This window comes from Bison bison, unplaced genomic scaffold, assembly GCF_000754665.1.
Source record: "Bison bison bison isolate TAMUID 2011002044 unplaced genomic scaffold, Bison_UMD1.0 scf7180017864276, whole genome shotgun sequence".
Lineage (NCBI taxonomy): Eukaryota > Metazoa > Chordata > Mammalia > Artiodactyla > Bovidae > Bison > Bison bison.
In genome coordinates, this window is record NW_011494848.1 from 783147 (window position 1) to 797362 (window position 14216).

General features: G+C 38.1%; 1 protein-coding gene across 1 annotated transcript in view; it reads right to left on the reverse strand.

Annotated features, from left to right (window-relative positions):
* Window positions 1–4607: 4607 nt before the first annotated feature.
* Window positions 4608–14216, reverse strand: part of PGM2L1 (phosphoglucomutase 2-like 1) — a 61545-nt gene continuing 51936 nt past the window's right edge. Inside the window, exons 13-14 of the mRNA XM_010848857.1 lie at window positions 11976–12109; window positions 4608–10122 (exon numbers count right to left, since the gene is read on the reverse strand). Coding sequence (XP_010847159.1) covers window positions 10020–10122; window positions 11976–12109 — 237 coding nt within the window. The 3' untranslated portion in view covers window positions 4608–10019. The remainder of the gene's footprint in view (window positions 10123–11975; window positions 12110–14216) is intronic.

The window sequence follows — 14216 nt, forward strand, 5'->3', positions numbered from 1 at the left end:
ATAGGTGACCCGGGTTTGATCCCTCAGTTTGGAAGATCCCCTGGACAAGAGAATGGTACCCACTCAAGTATTCTTGCCTGGAGAATTCCATGGACAGAGGAGCCTGGCAGGCTAGAGTCCATATGGTATTATATTAATGTTGGACCCAGCTCTTTGGAAATTGTCTATGGGGTGATTAGAAAGGTAAAGGGGATCTAAAAATCAGGTCACACATGGAACAGTTACTGAATTACGCATATGCAGACTGAGGGGAAAAGCCTTCAAGTGTCAAGGAAACAGATTTTTGGATAACATTGTTTTCAAGTGCAACCAAAGAATAGAAGCTGCAGGAAGCAGATTTCAGCTGAACATAATAAAAACTCTCTACTAGTCTTTCTTTCGAAGAGAATAACTTGTCTTGGCAAGTTGTCACTGCAGTAGTTCAAATCTTTATCCCATTTGGTAGTCAAATGGTAGAAAATGATGAGATTGGATAAGATGACCTTCAAGGTTCTTTCCAGTGGTGGATTCTCTCATACTTTCCCTGCCCCCACCATCATCTCTTGGAGACTTTCTGCTTAAACCCTCCCATGACTCTCATTTACTGACTGAAGTCTAAGTTCTGCAGCACAGCGCACAGGGCCCTCTCCCGTCTCTGCTCACATCCCTGCTCCCAACATGGCAGTACTGAACTGCTCGTGGTTCTCTGCATGCGTGTGCTGTCTGTGCTTAAGATGTCCCTCCTCTTCCTGTTTCTGAGCTTTTACTTATTCTCCAGTACTCTGGCACTGCAGTGAATGGTCACCTTCTGTCTGCACCACAGTTTCAACTGGTGAGTTAACCTCCTGTCACTGTGTCTTGACGGAAGTGTAACTGCAGCACGCTGCCTCCTGCCGCCATTCAGAAGGAAGCTGAGGGGTCAGATCCTTCCATTACCAGGATCTAGTTTCAGCCAGGAGGCAGGCATGTGACAAGAGACCAGGCCACTGAGGCCTTGTCTTCAGGCACTTTGAATTCAAAGTCATCAAGAATAAATGCAGGTGACCTGGTGGTGTGGGGCCGTGGGAACAGTGTTCTCATCCTGCTGTTCCAGCAGTAACATGGTTGCTGTGTCTTTTTTCCTACTTCTTAGCCTTCTGCAGTGCCCTTGGTTCCTACATATTTCTGGGTCAAAAAATATTTATAAAATGAATGAATGAAGCAGAGAGATAAAGGTCAAAGACATAATCTAAAGCAAATCCATGTAAGACTGGTCTATTTAATGATTAGAACTAGAGGTAAAGAGAGGGAAATAAAGATAAACAGGAGAACAGTCACATCACTAACAGGAATGAAGAAGTGCTATTTGGAGAAGACAAGAGAGGAAAGATGGAGAATAAATAAACATTTTTATTATAGTGAAAGTCACTCAGTTGTGTCTGACTCTTTGTGACCCCATGGACTATACAGTCCATGGAATTCTCCAGACCAGAATACTGGAGTGGGTAGCCTTTCCCTTCTCCAGGGGATCTTCCCAACCCAGGGATCGAACCCAGGTCTCCTGCATTACAGGCGGATTCTTTACCAGCTGAGCCACAAGGGAAGCCCAAAATACTGGAGTGGGTAGCCTATCCCTTCTCCAGCAGATCTTCTCAACCCAGGAATCCAACCAGGGTCTCCTGCATTGCAGGCAGATTCTTTACCAACTGAGCTATCAGGGAAGCCTTTTTATTATAATCCCTCCTCTAATACATTTCCATCTAAATATACATGAATTCTCCCCTGGGGATGATAACAGTCCCATTGCTATTTTAGGTTAAGTTAGCTTCTTGGTCCCTGTTTTAGGTGGGTCTCAGGCCAATGGACTTGTCCTTACCTTCAGAGGCTGTTAAAGAACTAGTCAAACACAGGTGGCCAATAGGCACAAGAAAATATGCTCACCATTGCTAATTATTAGAGAAATACAAATCAAAACTACAATGAAGTATTAGCTCACACTGGTCAAAATCAGATCAGATCACATCAGTCGCTCAGTCGTGTCCGACTCTTTGCGACCCCATGAATCGCAGCACGCCAGGCCTCCCTGTCCATCACCAACTCCCGGAGTTCACTGAGACTCACGTCCATCGAGTCAGTGATGCCATCCAGCCATCTCATCCTCTGTCGTCCCCTTCTCCTCCTGCCCCCAATCCCTCCCAGCATCAGAGTCCTTTCCAAGGAGTCAACTCTTCGCATGAGGTGGCCAAAGTACTGGAGTTTCAGCTTTAGCATCATTCCTTCCAAGGAAATCCCAGGGCTGATCTCCTTCAGAATGGACTGGTTGGATCTCCTTGCAGTCCAAGGGACTCTGGTCAAAATAGTCATCATCAAAAAGTCTACAAATAATAAATGCTGGAGAGGGTGTGGAGAAAAAGGAACCTCCTACACTGTTGATGGGAATGTAAATTGGTGCAATCATTATGGAAAACAGTCTGGAGGTTTCTCAAAAAACTAAAAATAGGGTTGCCATATGATCCAGCAATCCTACTTCTGGGCATATATCTGGAGAAAACTAATTCAAAAAGACACATGCACCCTAATGTTCATAGCAGCACGGTTTACAATGGCCAAGACATGGAAACAACCTACGTCCACGGACAGAGGAATGAAGGAGGAAGACATGGTATGCATATAAAATGGAGTATTACTCAGCCATTATAAAGGATGAAACAATGCGATCTGGAGCAACGTAGATGGACCTAGGGATTATCACACTAAGTAAAGGCAAAGGCAAGTATCATATGATATCACTTCTATGTGGAATCTAAAAAATAACGCAAATGAACTAATTTATAAAAACGGAAACTGGTTCACAGACATAGAGAACAAACTAATTGGTTACCAAAGGGGAAGAGGGGTGAGGGAGGGATAAATTAGGAGTTTACAATTAGCAGATGCAACGTATAAAACAGATGAACAACCAGGTCCTACTGTATAGCACAGGGCACTATATTCAACATCTTGTAACAAACCATAGTGGAAAAGAATATGAAAAAGAAAACACACACACACATATACACAAATACACACACATCTGAATCACTTTGCTGTACACCAGAAACGAACAACATTGTGAATCAACTAATATAGTACTCCAATTGAAAAAAAAAATAACTTGTCAATTAGTACATATCCTGTGGCATGATAAATAAAAGACAACTTGGAGGTTTCAAGCCAGAAAAATATGGGGCCAGGAAAGTGGGAAGAAAATGCTTGAGATTTCAGCAGGACATGGGCAGAGATGACCCAGAGGTAGTGAGAAGTAGGTGTTGCCTGAATGAGATACTGATTAATGGGCTTGTAAATCTCTAAAAGGGGTGGAATCACTGCTGCATATGTCTCATCACATGCAACCCTGTGCATGTGTGGAATCAAAGCAGAATTCAGGGCTTTTCTTCTGCATGCAGAAATGTGAGATGGGTTAATTCAACCAGTAAATATTACTGGATACCTTCTATGTGCCGTGTACTGTTCTAGGCAATAGTAATGTAGTGAAAAGGCTATGCTTGTGGAGACTACAGAGACAGGTAGTAATACTAAATGTATTGTTTACGTGCTTAAACAACAATAAAATAGAGGAAACGGTAAGTCTGGGGTTAGCATGGTTTTCAGAATATACAAGGAAGGTGATAAAATTATCTTGTAGAATGTTATTCTCACTCATCTTACCTTTGAACCTGATCAGAGGAAGCAGGCAGTGGAGACCAGGACCACAGAATCCTAACAACCCTGGAAACTAATTGCATGACCACCACTCTATCACAGATACATAGTTACTTCTTTGAGGGATTTCCAAACCTTTAACTTTTTATTATGTTAGTTGATGCTGCAGTGGTACCCCACTCCAGTACTCTTGCCTGGAAAATCCCATGGGCAGAGGAGCCTGGTAGGCTGCAGTGCATGGGGTCACTAAGAGTCGGACACGACTGAGCGACTTCACTTTCACTTTTCACTTTCATGTATTGGAGAAGGAAATGGCAACCCACTCCAGTGTTCTTGCCTGGAGAATCCCAGGGACGGGGGAGCCTGGTGCGCTGCCGTCTCTGGGGTCACATAGAGTCGGACACGACTGAAGCGACTTAGCAGCAGCAGCAACATGGGCAGACAAATTAGGTCAATTAAAGAAGAGAAGGAAAAAATAAAAAAATAAAGAAGAGAAGGAGAAAAATAAGGTAGAAAAAGATTTAGTAATAGTTCTTTCTTCTGGGACTTTTGGCTAAAGTGAAAGTGAAAGTGAAGTCGCTCAGTTGTGTCCCACTCTTTGTGACCCCATGCACTGTAGCCCACCAGTCTCCTCCCTCCACGGGATTCTCCAAGCAAAAGTACTGGAGTGGGTTGCCATTTCCTTTTCCAGGGGATCTTCCCAACCCAGGGATCGAACCCAGGTCTCCCACATTCCAGGCAGATGCTTTAACCTCTGAGCCACCAGGGAAGCTTTTGGTTAACAAATAAAGAAATATTTACTGAGTAATGAGCTACACTACTTATTTAGGGTCAAAGTAGTTTCTAGGGTATATCATGTATATATTTTAAGAACATGTTCAGTTTGGATAGCAAACTTTATAAACTATGTAATACCTAAGATAATAAAAATTACACAGAAACTTACGCCTATGAAGAGACCTGTTTATTACTGATAACACTTCATTTGGCTAAAACCACGCACACAAATACTTAAAGTGCAAATTCTCAGAGGGAGTATTTATGATACACCCTGGTAGTCTGTAAGGAAAAATGAGAAGATGTTGACAGAAACTATTGAAACAAGGGTACAATTTTGAATTACTGGTATACAGACAAATAATTAATTCTTAACTGCATATATTTTATCTGGCATATTCAATGACGTATACAAAGAGTTTGTTTCAGCCTATAACACAAGGCCTCATCACATACAGGTGCAAATCTTGTTTGGGTGGCTCTCTTCAGACATATGATGAATTATACACTGGACAAAAATTTATCAAACGGTATCCAATTAGTTGTGACTCCCTTGGAAGGCAGCATTAGTAGGCTTATAACAGCACTAATACTAGTGATACTAAGTCTACACAGACACTTTCTTAACCTTCTTGGCCAACATCTTGCTTTGAGTGTAAAATAGTAGGCATTACATACAACTTCAAAATAGGAATATGCTCTGCTCTTGCCAAAGAAACAGAGTATTTAAGAGTGTGCACGCTTAATAAACATTACTTAGTATACATATCAGTATTGAGAACTGTTTTAAAAGCTGAATCAGAAAAGTAATGTTTCCGATTGCCTAAACTATTTGTTTCTTTAGAATGAAATTCCATAATTCCTATTTTCACTAACTAAGTACTCTATAACATGTGGTGGGTGGTGTGGATATGAAAAATAATAAACCATGATCCCTGCTCTCAGGGAGCTAAGAGTCAGGTGCTCCTTCCTAGTCACGGGATGCTAATAATTAATGAGAAGAAACTGGTAAATGCTTTGGAGTATATTATAAGGTTCAGTGGTACTAAAACTATTTCAGGTCACTTCAACTTGGCATTAATACCTTCAAAGGTCACCTTCTAAAGGGAACATCTTATATACGTTCTATGTATATTTGTCACACTAGAGTCAGTGTGTCCCCTCGGGGGTATATAGCAATTGAGGCAGGGGATGGGGGAGAAAACTGAGAGCCCACGTGATAAACACAGTGCCTCTTTCTGGTGGCATCAGTTTCCACGAAGAGCGAAGGTATCATTTTTCACTAAAACAGTTTTATTACGGAGAATGCAAAAATCACATTTTCAAGACAGAACACGAAATTTTGAGTGCAGGCTGCTTCTGATTTTGCTCTCAGGCCCCTTCCCCCAAAACATTCCTGCTCCTCTGCTTTAGGATTATGCTGATGGAAAAATTCGAGAAGCAAACTTTAAAGATACGCCACTTTGCCCTTACCGTGGTCACTTTCGTCATTCTTCTGTGCTCTCTTTTTTAAGTACACAGTCTTGAATTAGCAAAGAGAAGCTATGTCTTAATGAATGTAATAGTATGGTGAATATTTTAATGTCACCAACAGAAAACACTAACTTTGTTTCCAACCAGGAGTAAACTTAGGCTGTGTAAAGAGTCCAACAATGAGATATTCCCTCCTTTCCACTTAGACTCCTCATGGTTTATGGTAAGATGGTTTGAGGGACAAATGTAAAAAAAAAAATTTTTTTTCCTCAGATCTTGGGCTTTGGATGCCCAAAGTACAAGGAAACCTGAAATAAAATGCCAGATCAATTGACCATTCATTTTGGTTAGTAGGAGTCTTTCTTCATCAGTTTCTAGAGCAATCTCAGAAAACAAGTGAATTGTAAAAGGCCATAATAAATTAATATACTGTAGTATCCAAGCAGACCAAAAAAGATTATGCAACAGATTTAAAATTACTTCTTACAATGTCTTAAATATTCTCACAGTAATAACAAAATAACCAAAAGTCCATAAACAAAAACAGCTTAGGAATAAGCTTAAAGCAGTCTGAATGAATATAGTTAAGATTTCTCATAAGTGAGGTAACAGGGCAACAGTTTTTTCACAGTAACAGAATGTGGAAGGGCACCTAGGGAAGGAGGGAGGTAGAGAGAAAAAGGCATAAAACAAATTTATCCAAGCAGAATTTGGAGTTTTCAAGCATCACAAACATCAGTGGAAAACATCTGAGAGAAACACCAATAGCAGCAGTCTGTAGAACAATTTCTCCATTAAACTTCAGCTAGTATCTTTGTTGCATCAATTCCAGAAGCAACTTGCTTAAGAAATAGGAGGTCTATTCCTTATATAGATATTCCAAACATCCACTCTCTTAGAACCTTTCTATCTGCTGAAGTTACAACATCCAAGTAATAATAATTTATATTCAAAACAAACTCCTCAAATATCCTATACATTCTTCAAGATGAACGGAATTATGTTCAAGTCGCACCGAATTTACAGGTTTAATTAAGCAGGTCTTTATACAGTGAATAAAGACTGCAACTCATGCATCTACTACTCAACATATACAAAAACTATCTTGTGAGCTAAATTCTTTCAGATATGGAGTGAAACTCAAATGTTACTTTCGATGCTCTTTATGATATCATCTTTGTTCCAACCTGAGATTTCAATGAAGGAACTTTTAAAAAGTGCTAAACAGCTTTTTAGCATATGCCATAATTCTAAAATGTTTAATTGTATTAAAAAAAAATCCTTATTCCCTTTTATACTGTCCCTGCTGGAGATGGAGAACAGTCTGTTATATTACTTCTTATTTTGAGTTCTTCAATAAAAGATTTAAATAATAACTCAAGAGTTACTAAACTATCTCAACAACTTCCTCCCCTCCAGAGTTAAATGATCTTAATCTTTTGTGCTTTTTCTTATAGGTCTTATTTTTCAATCTATATTTCATTCCTTTTTATTTATGCTATATCCTCCCCTCTCCAGTTCCCATATGATCTGAAAACACAACATCCTAACAGGAACTGAATCCTATGAGGGGTACTTTTTCTCACCACCTCAAAGGTCTCCCTGGCTGCTTCTTAGCAGTCACTAATAAAAGGAGACAAAAGCATCACTATCTGCTCATCATAACAACAAGTCAACAACTTGCCCACAGCCAGTTCATTTCCTACTTTTCGGGTGGTAAGTTTGCTCTTCACATGAAGCATTTTCCCTGCCACTTTACTGACTTTTCTATTGTTTATTTCTACTGTTTATTTCTAGTGCTTTAAGCTTGCCTGATTAATTCTTTTCTTTTCCTCAAAGCTCTAGAAAATATCAGTTTTGATCTACACACTTAATGAGAAGGCATTCATTTCCATGATACTGTACATAAAGAAAAAGATAATGTAGATCCTAAGGCTGGGTCCTACTGGCCAGTACTTCTATTTTTCTTGGTTGTCTTGTGCTACTGAATTTATTTTGTTAGACAAGTGTACACCCACTATGTCAAGCTCTTGTTAAATATCATGCTCAAGAGCTTGGCTAGAATCAAATAATTCCCTCAATCTATACTCTTTGAGAACATTTGTAACATTTTAACTTTGGATATTTAAATTTTTGACATAAGAATCCAAGCCTTAATGACTTTTCACCTTGATTAAGATGACTCCTGTTGCATTATATTGTTGCATTCAAAACTGTTCTCTTTATAATAGAATGACAAGCATGGCTTTAGTGATTATGAACGAGCTGTTGTATCATTTTAGCTCCACTTTGTTCTTCAGTCACTGAAACACAGATACTAAAACAGAACATACATTATTTTTCATATATATATATATAGCATTGTTCATACCACTTTGTAGAATATAGGCCATTTCCTAAATGACAATCTACGTTCCTAAAAGCAAATAAAGCAAAACATTCTACACATTTCTTCTTTAGTGCAAAGCCTTTGGAAACAAACTCATTCAGGAATAGCACTCTACATTTAGCTCTATTATCTACAGTCACACAAGATTCAGCTATAAGAAAGTAAGGAAGGAACAAATGAACAATAGTGGCAATACAGTAATTTGAAAATCACATTTGGATTATCTGGAGTCAGCCAAATGTTAGCTGATCGCTGCAATAAATCAAACCATGATTTAATAAATATTCTCGTCTGTTTAATTTTATATTATTTTTCAAGGAAATAAATTCTCTCATATCACTTATCTCCCACAGGCAATTTGTTTAGTATAATTATGTACATCCAAGGCCTCATGATTGTTAACTCTTAACTATACCACGTGTGCTAAGTACTCTGTGAGCAATATAGGACAGAATACACTTTGAGAAGATTAAACAACACTTCTCTATTAACTCTTTTTCAGAGATGCAGAATCAACCAAAAGTGACATTCCCCTCCCAAAAAATTTTCCCCCACTAAAAGAGATAAATAGTACTCGTGATGAAAAACTCTACAGAAGTCAGCAAGATGTTAGGATAAACTGGACTTTAGTTTTAAAACATGTAGCTTGTTTTGTAAGATCTAAAATCTGGATGTTTTATTTCTTAGTAAAATGAGCGCTACTTCATGTGATAAAGAAACATATATTCTTGTAAAAATGTAATTTAAATGTCAGACTTTTAAATTAAAAATTCACAGCTCCGTTCTTAGTTCCAGTATTTTTCTTTACTTAGAGGCTGTGCTGACACAATTCTAACATGAAGATCCTTAGCTAGTTATACTGAGCCTGTTTTTATCAAGATTTTTACTTACATTCATAAGATTTTTAAATCAACAATCTATTTTAAATAGAGGAGAAGTACCTATATAGTTTGGAAGACTTTAACTGTCTGCAAATTAACTGATTAAATTATACTCCATGGAAGAACACTATTTCAATTCAAACCATGCCTTGAGAAGGCACTGAGAAAGAACCACGCCACTGGGAGTGTTGCCACTAATTGTTTTATGTTCGATAAATGTTAGACTTTTAAATAAATACAATAAATTTACACTGCACCAAGAACACCTGAAACAGAGGTGCTGAAACCACAAATTGTAACACCTGTTCTAACCTAGAAATGCTAAATATCCTATTTCAAATACTCTAATTTGTAAGTTAATATCTGCAATGCAACAATGACACTTTTCCACAGTATTCTGGGAGCAGCGCCACTCTCTTGCCAATCTTATGGATTCATTTCCTTAACTAACTCTACAATTATACAACACTTATCTTCCTTTAAGAAAAACTGTGCTATACACAATCACAAGAATATATAACTAAGCTTAATCACACTTTAATAAGAAAACTCACATTTGTAGTTTGTTTCTGTTGAAGGAAGAATGACGTGTTACCATAATACTTCTAATGTAATGACTTCTGTTCAGGATTATGAAAAAATTTGAATCATTTCTTCCCAGCCATTTCATTTCAATATTTATAGTTTGTTTAGCTAGCCAACCAAAAAGAAAGAAAATAAAGGAAAAAGATACTTGGCCAGATGACACACAGAGAGAATGCTAACATGAGTTCAATGCATGGAGTTCTTGGCTGCTCTGTTCCATGGACCGGGGCAAAGCAACGATGTTCTGGTGAAGGCTAAACAGAACGCCAGGTCAGTCCATTTTTACTGGGCTCAAGAAAATTCTCAATCAAAGCATCAATCAGTTTCTTCAATTCCTCTTCTAGTAAGGCAGTGTCACTGAGGAAAAAGGTTAACAGTTTTGAAATTCTGTATTTCCATAGCCTTAAAATGTGCTTAAATTGTTGTAACTTTAAGAGTGCATATACTTTATGGGATGATTAAATAAGTGGTAAACAAGACAGAAATTCACTCGTGTAAAACAAAACAAGGCCAAAAGTGGAAAGAGGGGAATCACACTCACAGAAAACACCATTCTCACAAACTGAAATTGAACTGCATTAAAAGGAGGTTAATATCTGTGGTGTAACAATGACACATGAAACATGGATGAGTTAGAGTAAATCTAAAGACTGCTCCTAAAGCAGGCAATTTAAATGGCTCAGAACACCAATACCAGGTATTAAGATAAACTGGCTTCCTGAAATACCTCGAGGCATACCTCTTATAGATTATTATGGGGTGATACAGCATATCTTTTAGGAAGTAAAGAAAGAAGTGTGACTAAAAATATATGATGTTTAAAAGAATACCAAGTATTCTCTTCAAAGCCATCACCTGAAGAGCTGCCATTACCCCAAAAACCTCTCTTTTCAGATTGCCTTCACAGTCATTTTACAAGCTACACAACAAATTTAATTTTTATTACATTAAAAATTGCCCTTCATTTTAAACCAAAGATAGCACTGTTCAATCTGCTTTACTTTAAGCTCTGCTCTGAATGACTTAGGAGGTCATTTTCTCCCCCCAAAGGAAATAAAATCTACTCTTAAACACAAAGGTTTAGAGAAATACTAAGTAATTAATGCACATTGCTCTGAAGGCAATTCCAAAAAAAAATCTCCTTCCCAAATAGGTATTGACCAATGACAACATTATAGGAGATACTACTCATAAAAGTTTAAATACCCTCTAAATGTTATTAAAGTCAAGTTAATCACAATTTATACTCTTAAAACGATATTAATTCAGCATATTAAGTCAAATCATATTAATGTAGAAAATGAATATTTGGCAATGAACAAATTATTTGTTGATCATTTCTTTATGCTTAGCCTAAATAGTTCAAGCTTTAAAGAATCTTCCTAGGAATATAAATTCACTAAAAAATTAAGATTCAGTTCCCAAATAATGCAGTTTTTTTGGAAAATAGTCTGGCAGTTCCTCAAAAAGTTGAACATAGAACTACCATATGACCCAGCAGTTCTCCTTATGTAAGTATGATATACACCCAAGTTAAAAGAAAATATATGTCCACACAGAAACTAGAACACAAACATTCAGACCACCATTATTCATAATAGCCAAAATATGGAAATAACCTAAATGTCCCTCCTCTGGTAAACAGATTAAAAATATGGTGTATCTATACAGTGGAATATCACTGGGCCATGAAAACAAAATTTCTAAAAAAGGAATAAGGTACTGATTCATGCTAACATGGATGTCTTGAAAACATTATGCTAAATAAAAGATGCCAGTCACAAAGGACCACATATTGTGTGATTCCATTTATATGAAATGTCCAGAATAAGAAAATCTATAATGACAAGTAGTAGACTAGTCGTTGCCTAGGGCTGGGAAGAAGGAGAATAGGGAGTGATGGCTAACTGGGAGGGGCTTTCTTTCTGAGGTGATGAAAATGTTCTAAAATCGATTATAGTGATGTTTCCACAATTCTGAATGTACTAAAAACGACTGTATTGTGCACTTTAAATGGGTGAGCTATAGGGTTAGGGTGAGCTATAGGGTATGTGAATTACATCTCTTAACAAAGCATTTTTTAGCTAATGCTTACTGGAGTACATTGCTATACAATGTTGTGTTAGCTTCTGGGGTACAGCAAAGTGAAATCAGTTCTGAAATCAATAAAGCTTTTATATATACATAATATTTTAAAAGTCGATTCCTACCTCTGGTCAGGTGATGCGCACATCTCTGCATAATACTTTATCTTCGGTTCTGTTCCACTAGTCCGAAGAGTAGCAACACAGCCATTTTGAAAAGTAAATGTAATCATTTGGCTGCTTTTGCTTACAGGCAGCACCTAGGCACAATTTCAACAACGGCTCAATTACACTTGGTACCTTTCTTATTTTCAAGAGTTGTAAAATACATTTCACTTATATGAGGTGGGTAAAGCAGTAAAACTCATAGAAAGAGAAAGTAGCAAGGCAGTTGCCAAGGGCTAGGGGGAGGGGGAAATGGAGACTTATTTAATGGGTATAGAGTTTCAGTTTAGCAAGATGAAGTTCTGGAGATCTGTTACACAACAATGTGATTATTAACATTACTGAGCCCTTAAAAATGGTTAAGATGACAAATTTTATGTTTTTTTTGTGTGTGTGTGTGTGTGCTCAGTCATTCAGTAGTGTCCAGCTCTTGGCGACCCTATGGACTGTAGCCTGCTAGGCTCCTCTGTCCATGATATTATCCAGGTAAGAACACTGGCATGGGTTGCTATTTCCTCCTCCAGGGGATCTTCCTGACTCAGGGATTAAACCTGTGTCTCCTGCACTGGCAGCAGATTCTTTACTACTGAGCTACCTGGGAAGCCCCTGCATTTTTTTTTTTTACTGCAATTAAAAATTTTTAAATATTTTAAAGAACTTTAAAATACAAAAGATTACATTCATAATTCATAACTGTACCATTTACTGACTATTTATAATTGTAGAAGCATTGGATTATATACCTTATACACATGATCTCCAGACCTCAATAACCCTGCAAAGTAAATATTACTGACAATTTACAGACAAGGTTCAGAGAGGGTAAACGACCTGTTCAAGGTAATCAGCTAAGTGGCAGAGCAAGAAGTTGAAACCTGGCCTATCTGTCCCAAAGTCCAAACTACCTCTACTTTTGCAAAGTGCTTTACAACTTCAAGACACTTTCACAGATAGTTTTTCAACAGTCTCCAAAGCAGAGTGCACACATCCTAGAGGGCAGGCAAAATAACCCACTGGGGTACAAATATATATAATTAGCTAAAAATTAAACAAGAATGAAGCTTTACTGACATAAATATATAGATTAACACAGGTACTCTTCCTGCACCACAAATCAGTCCGTGAAGGCGTCTCGAGGGAACCATGTGCGTTGTACTAGGGTGGAGGGGTTGACAGTGGAGCCTTTCTTTCCTCAGGTGTCCTGAGCTTGATCCTCTCTGTGACTGGTACCCCTAGTTGCATAAGACAGAGACCTTCCTTCCCTCTGTTCCACTCACAGACCATCAACTAGCAAGTCCTGGTTAGTCTATCCTTTATTTAACTCAGCTTTGTCAGGCTCTCTACTTCACTATTGCTACCATATTACATTCAGGCTCCTGTTGTCTCTCATCTCCATTACCAAACAGCGTACTAATTGATCTTCTTCTCACCCTCTCTAACCCACTCACCATACATGCCATCCTTCCTTGCACTCCGTACTACTGCTGTAGAGAACTACTTGCGGTTCCTTGAAAGAAAACATGACTTCTCACCTCCAGACGTAGCGCTTACTGCTCCCTTTGCCTCAAACATCCTCTGTTCCTCCCACATCTGGATAACTCCTGCCCAAACTCTAGAACTCAGCTCACAAAAGTCCTCTGCAAAGCCCTGTACGAGCCCCTCAGGTCTGAGTAAGGGTCTTTCCTATGCTCTTTCATGGCACTCTTACACACCCCCTAATCATTTTGTAATCAGTTTACTTGACTGTTTCCCTACTAGACTCCTACAGTGTCTAGTCATTACTGTCTTCTCAGTGTAGCACAGAAGGGTTTTGATAAATGCCTGTTGAACACACAGATGAATGTCAATCTGAAGTTGGAGAAGAAAGAACTCAGGAAGTCTTTGACAGTCACTATGTGACCCCAGGGGATTAACAAATATCTATACTACAAGCCTTACAAAATGTGTTGTAAGCATTAGTGGAGAATAGATAGGAAAGCGCTTGGAATAACAAATATCATAAACTTTAAAGGGAGTCAAGAGGGGAAAAGCATCATACCAAGAACTATTCTAACCATAGCAACACTAGAGAAATGAAAAGAAGCAAAACATTTAGTTCTTCTTTTCAAGTAGTTTATAAACACAGAAAAACATACGTACATACAGACAGAATAACAACAATGAACCAATTTTGGTTGACTGGCTGAAAATACACAAAGGGAA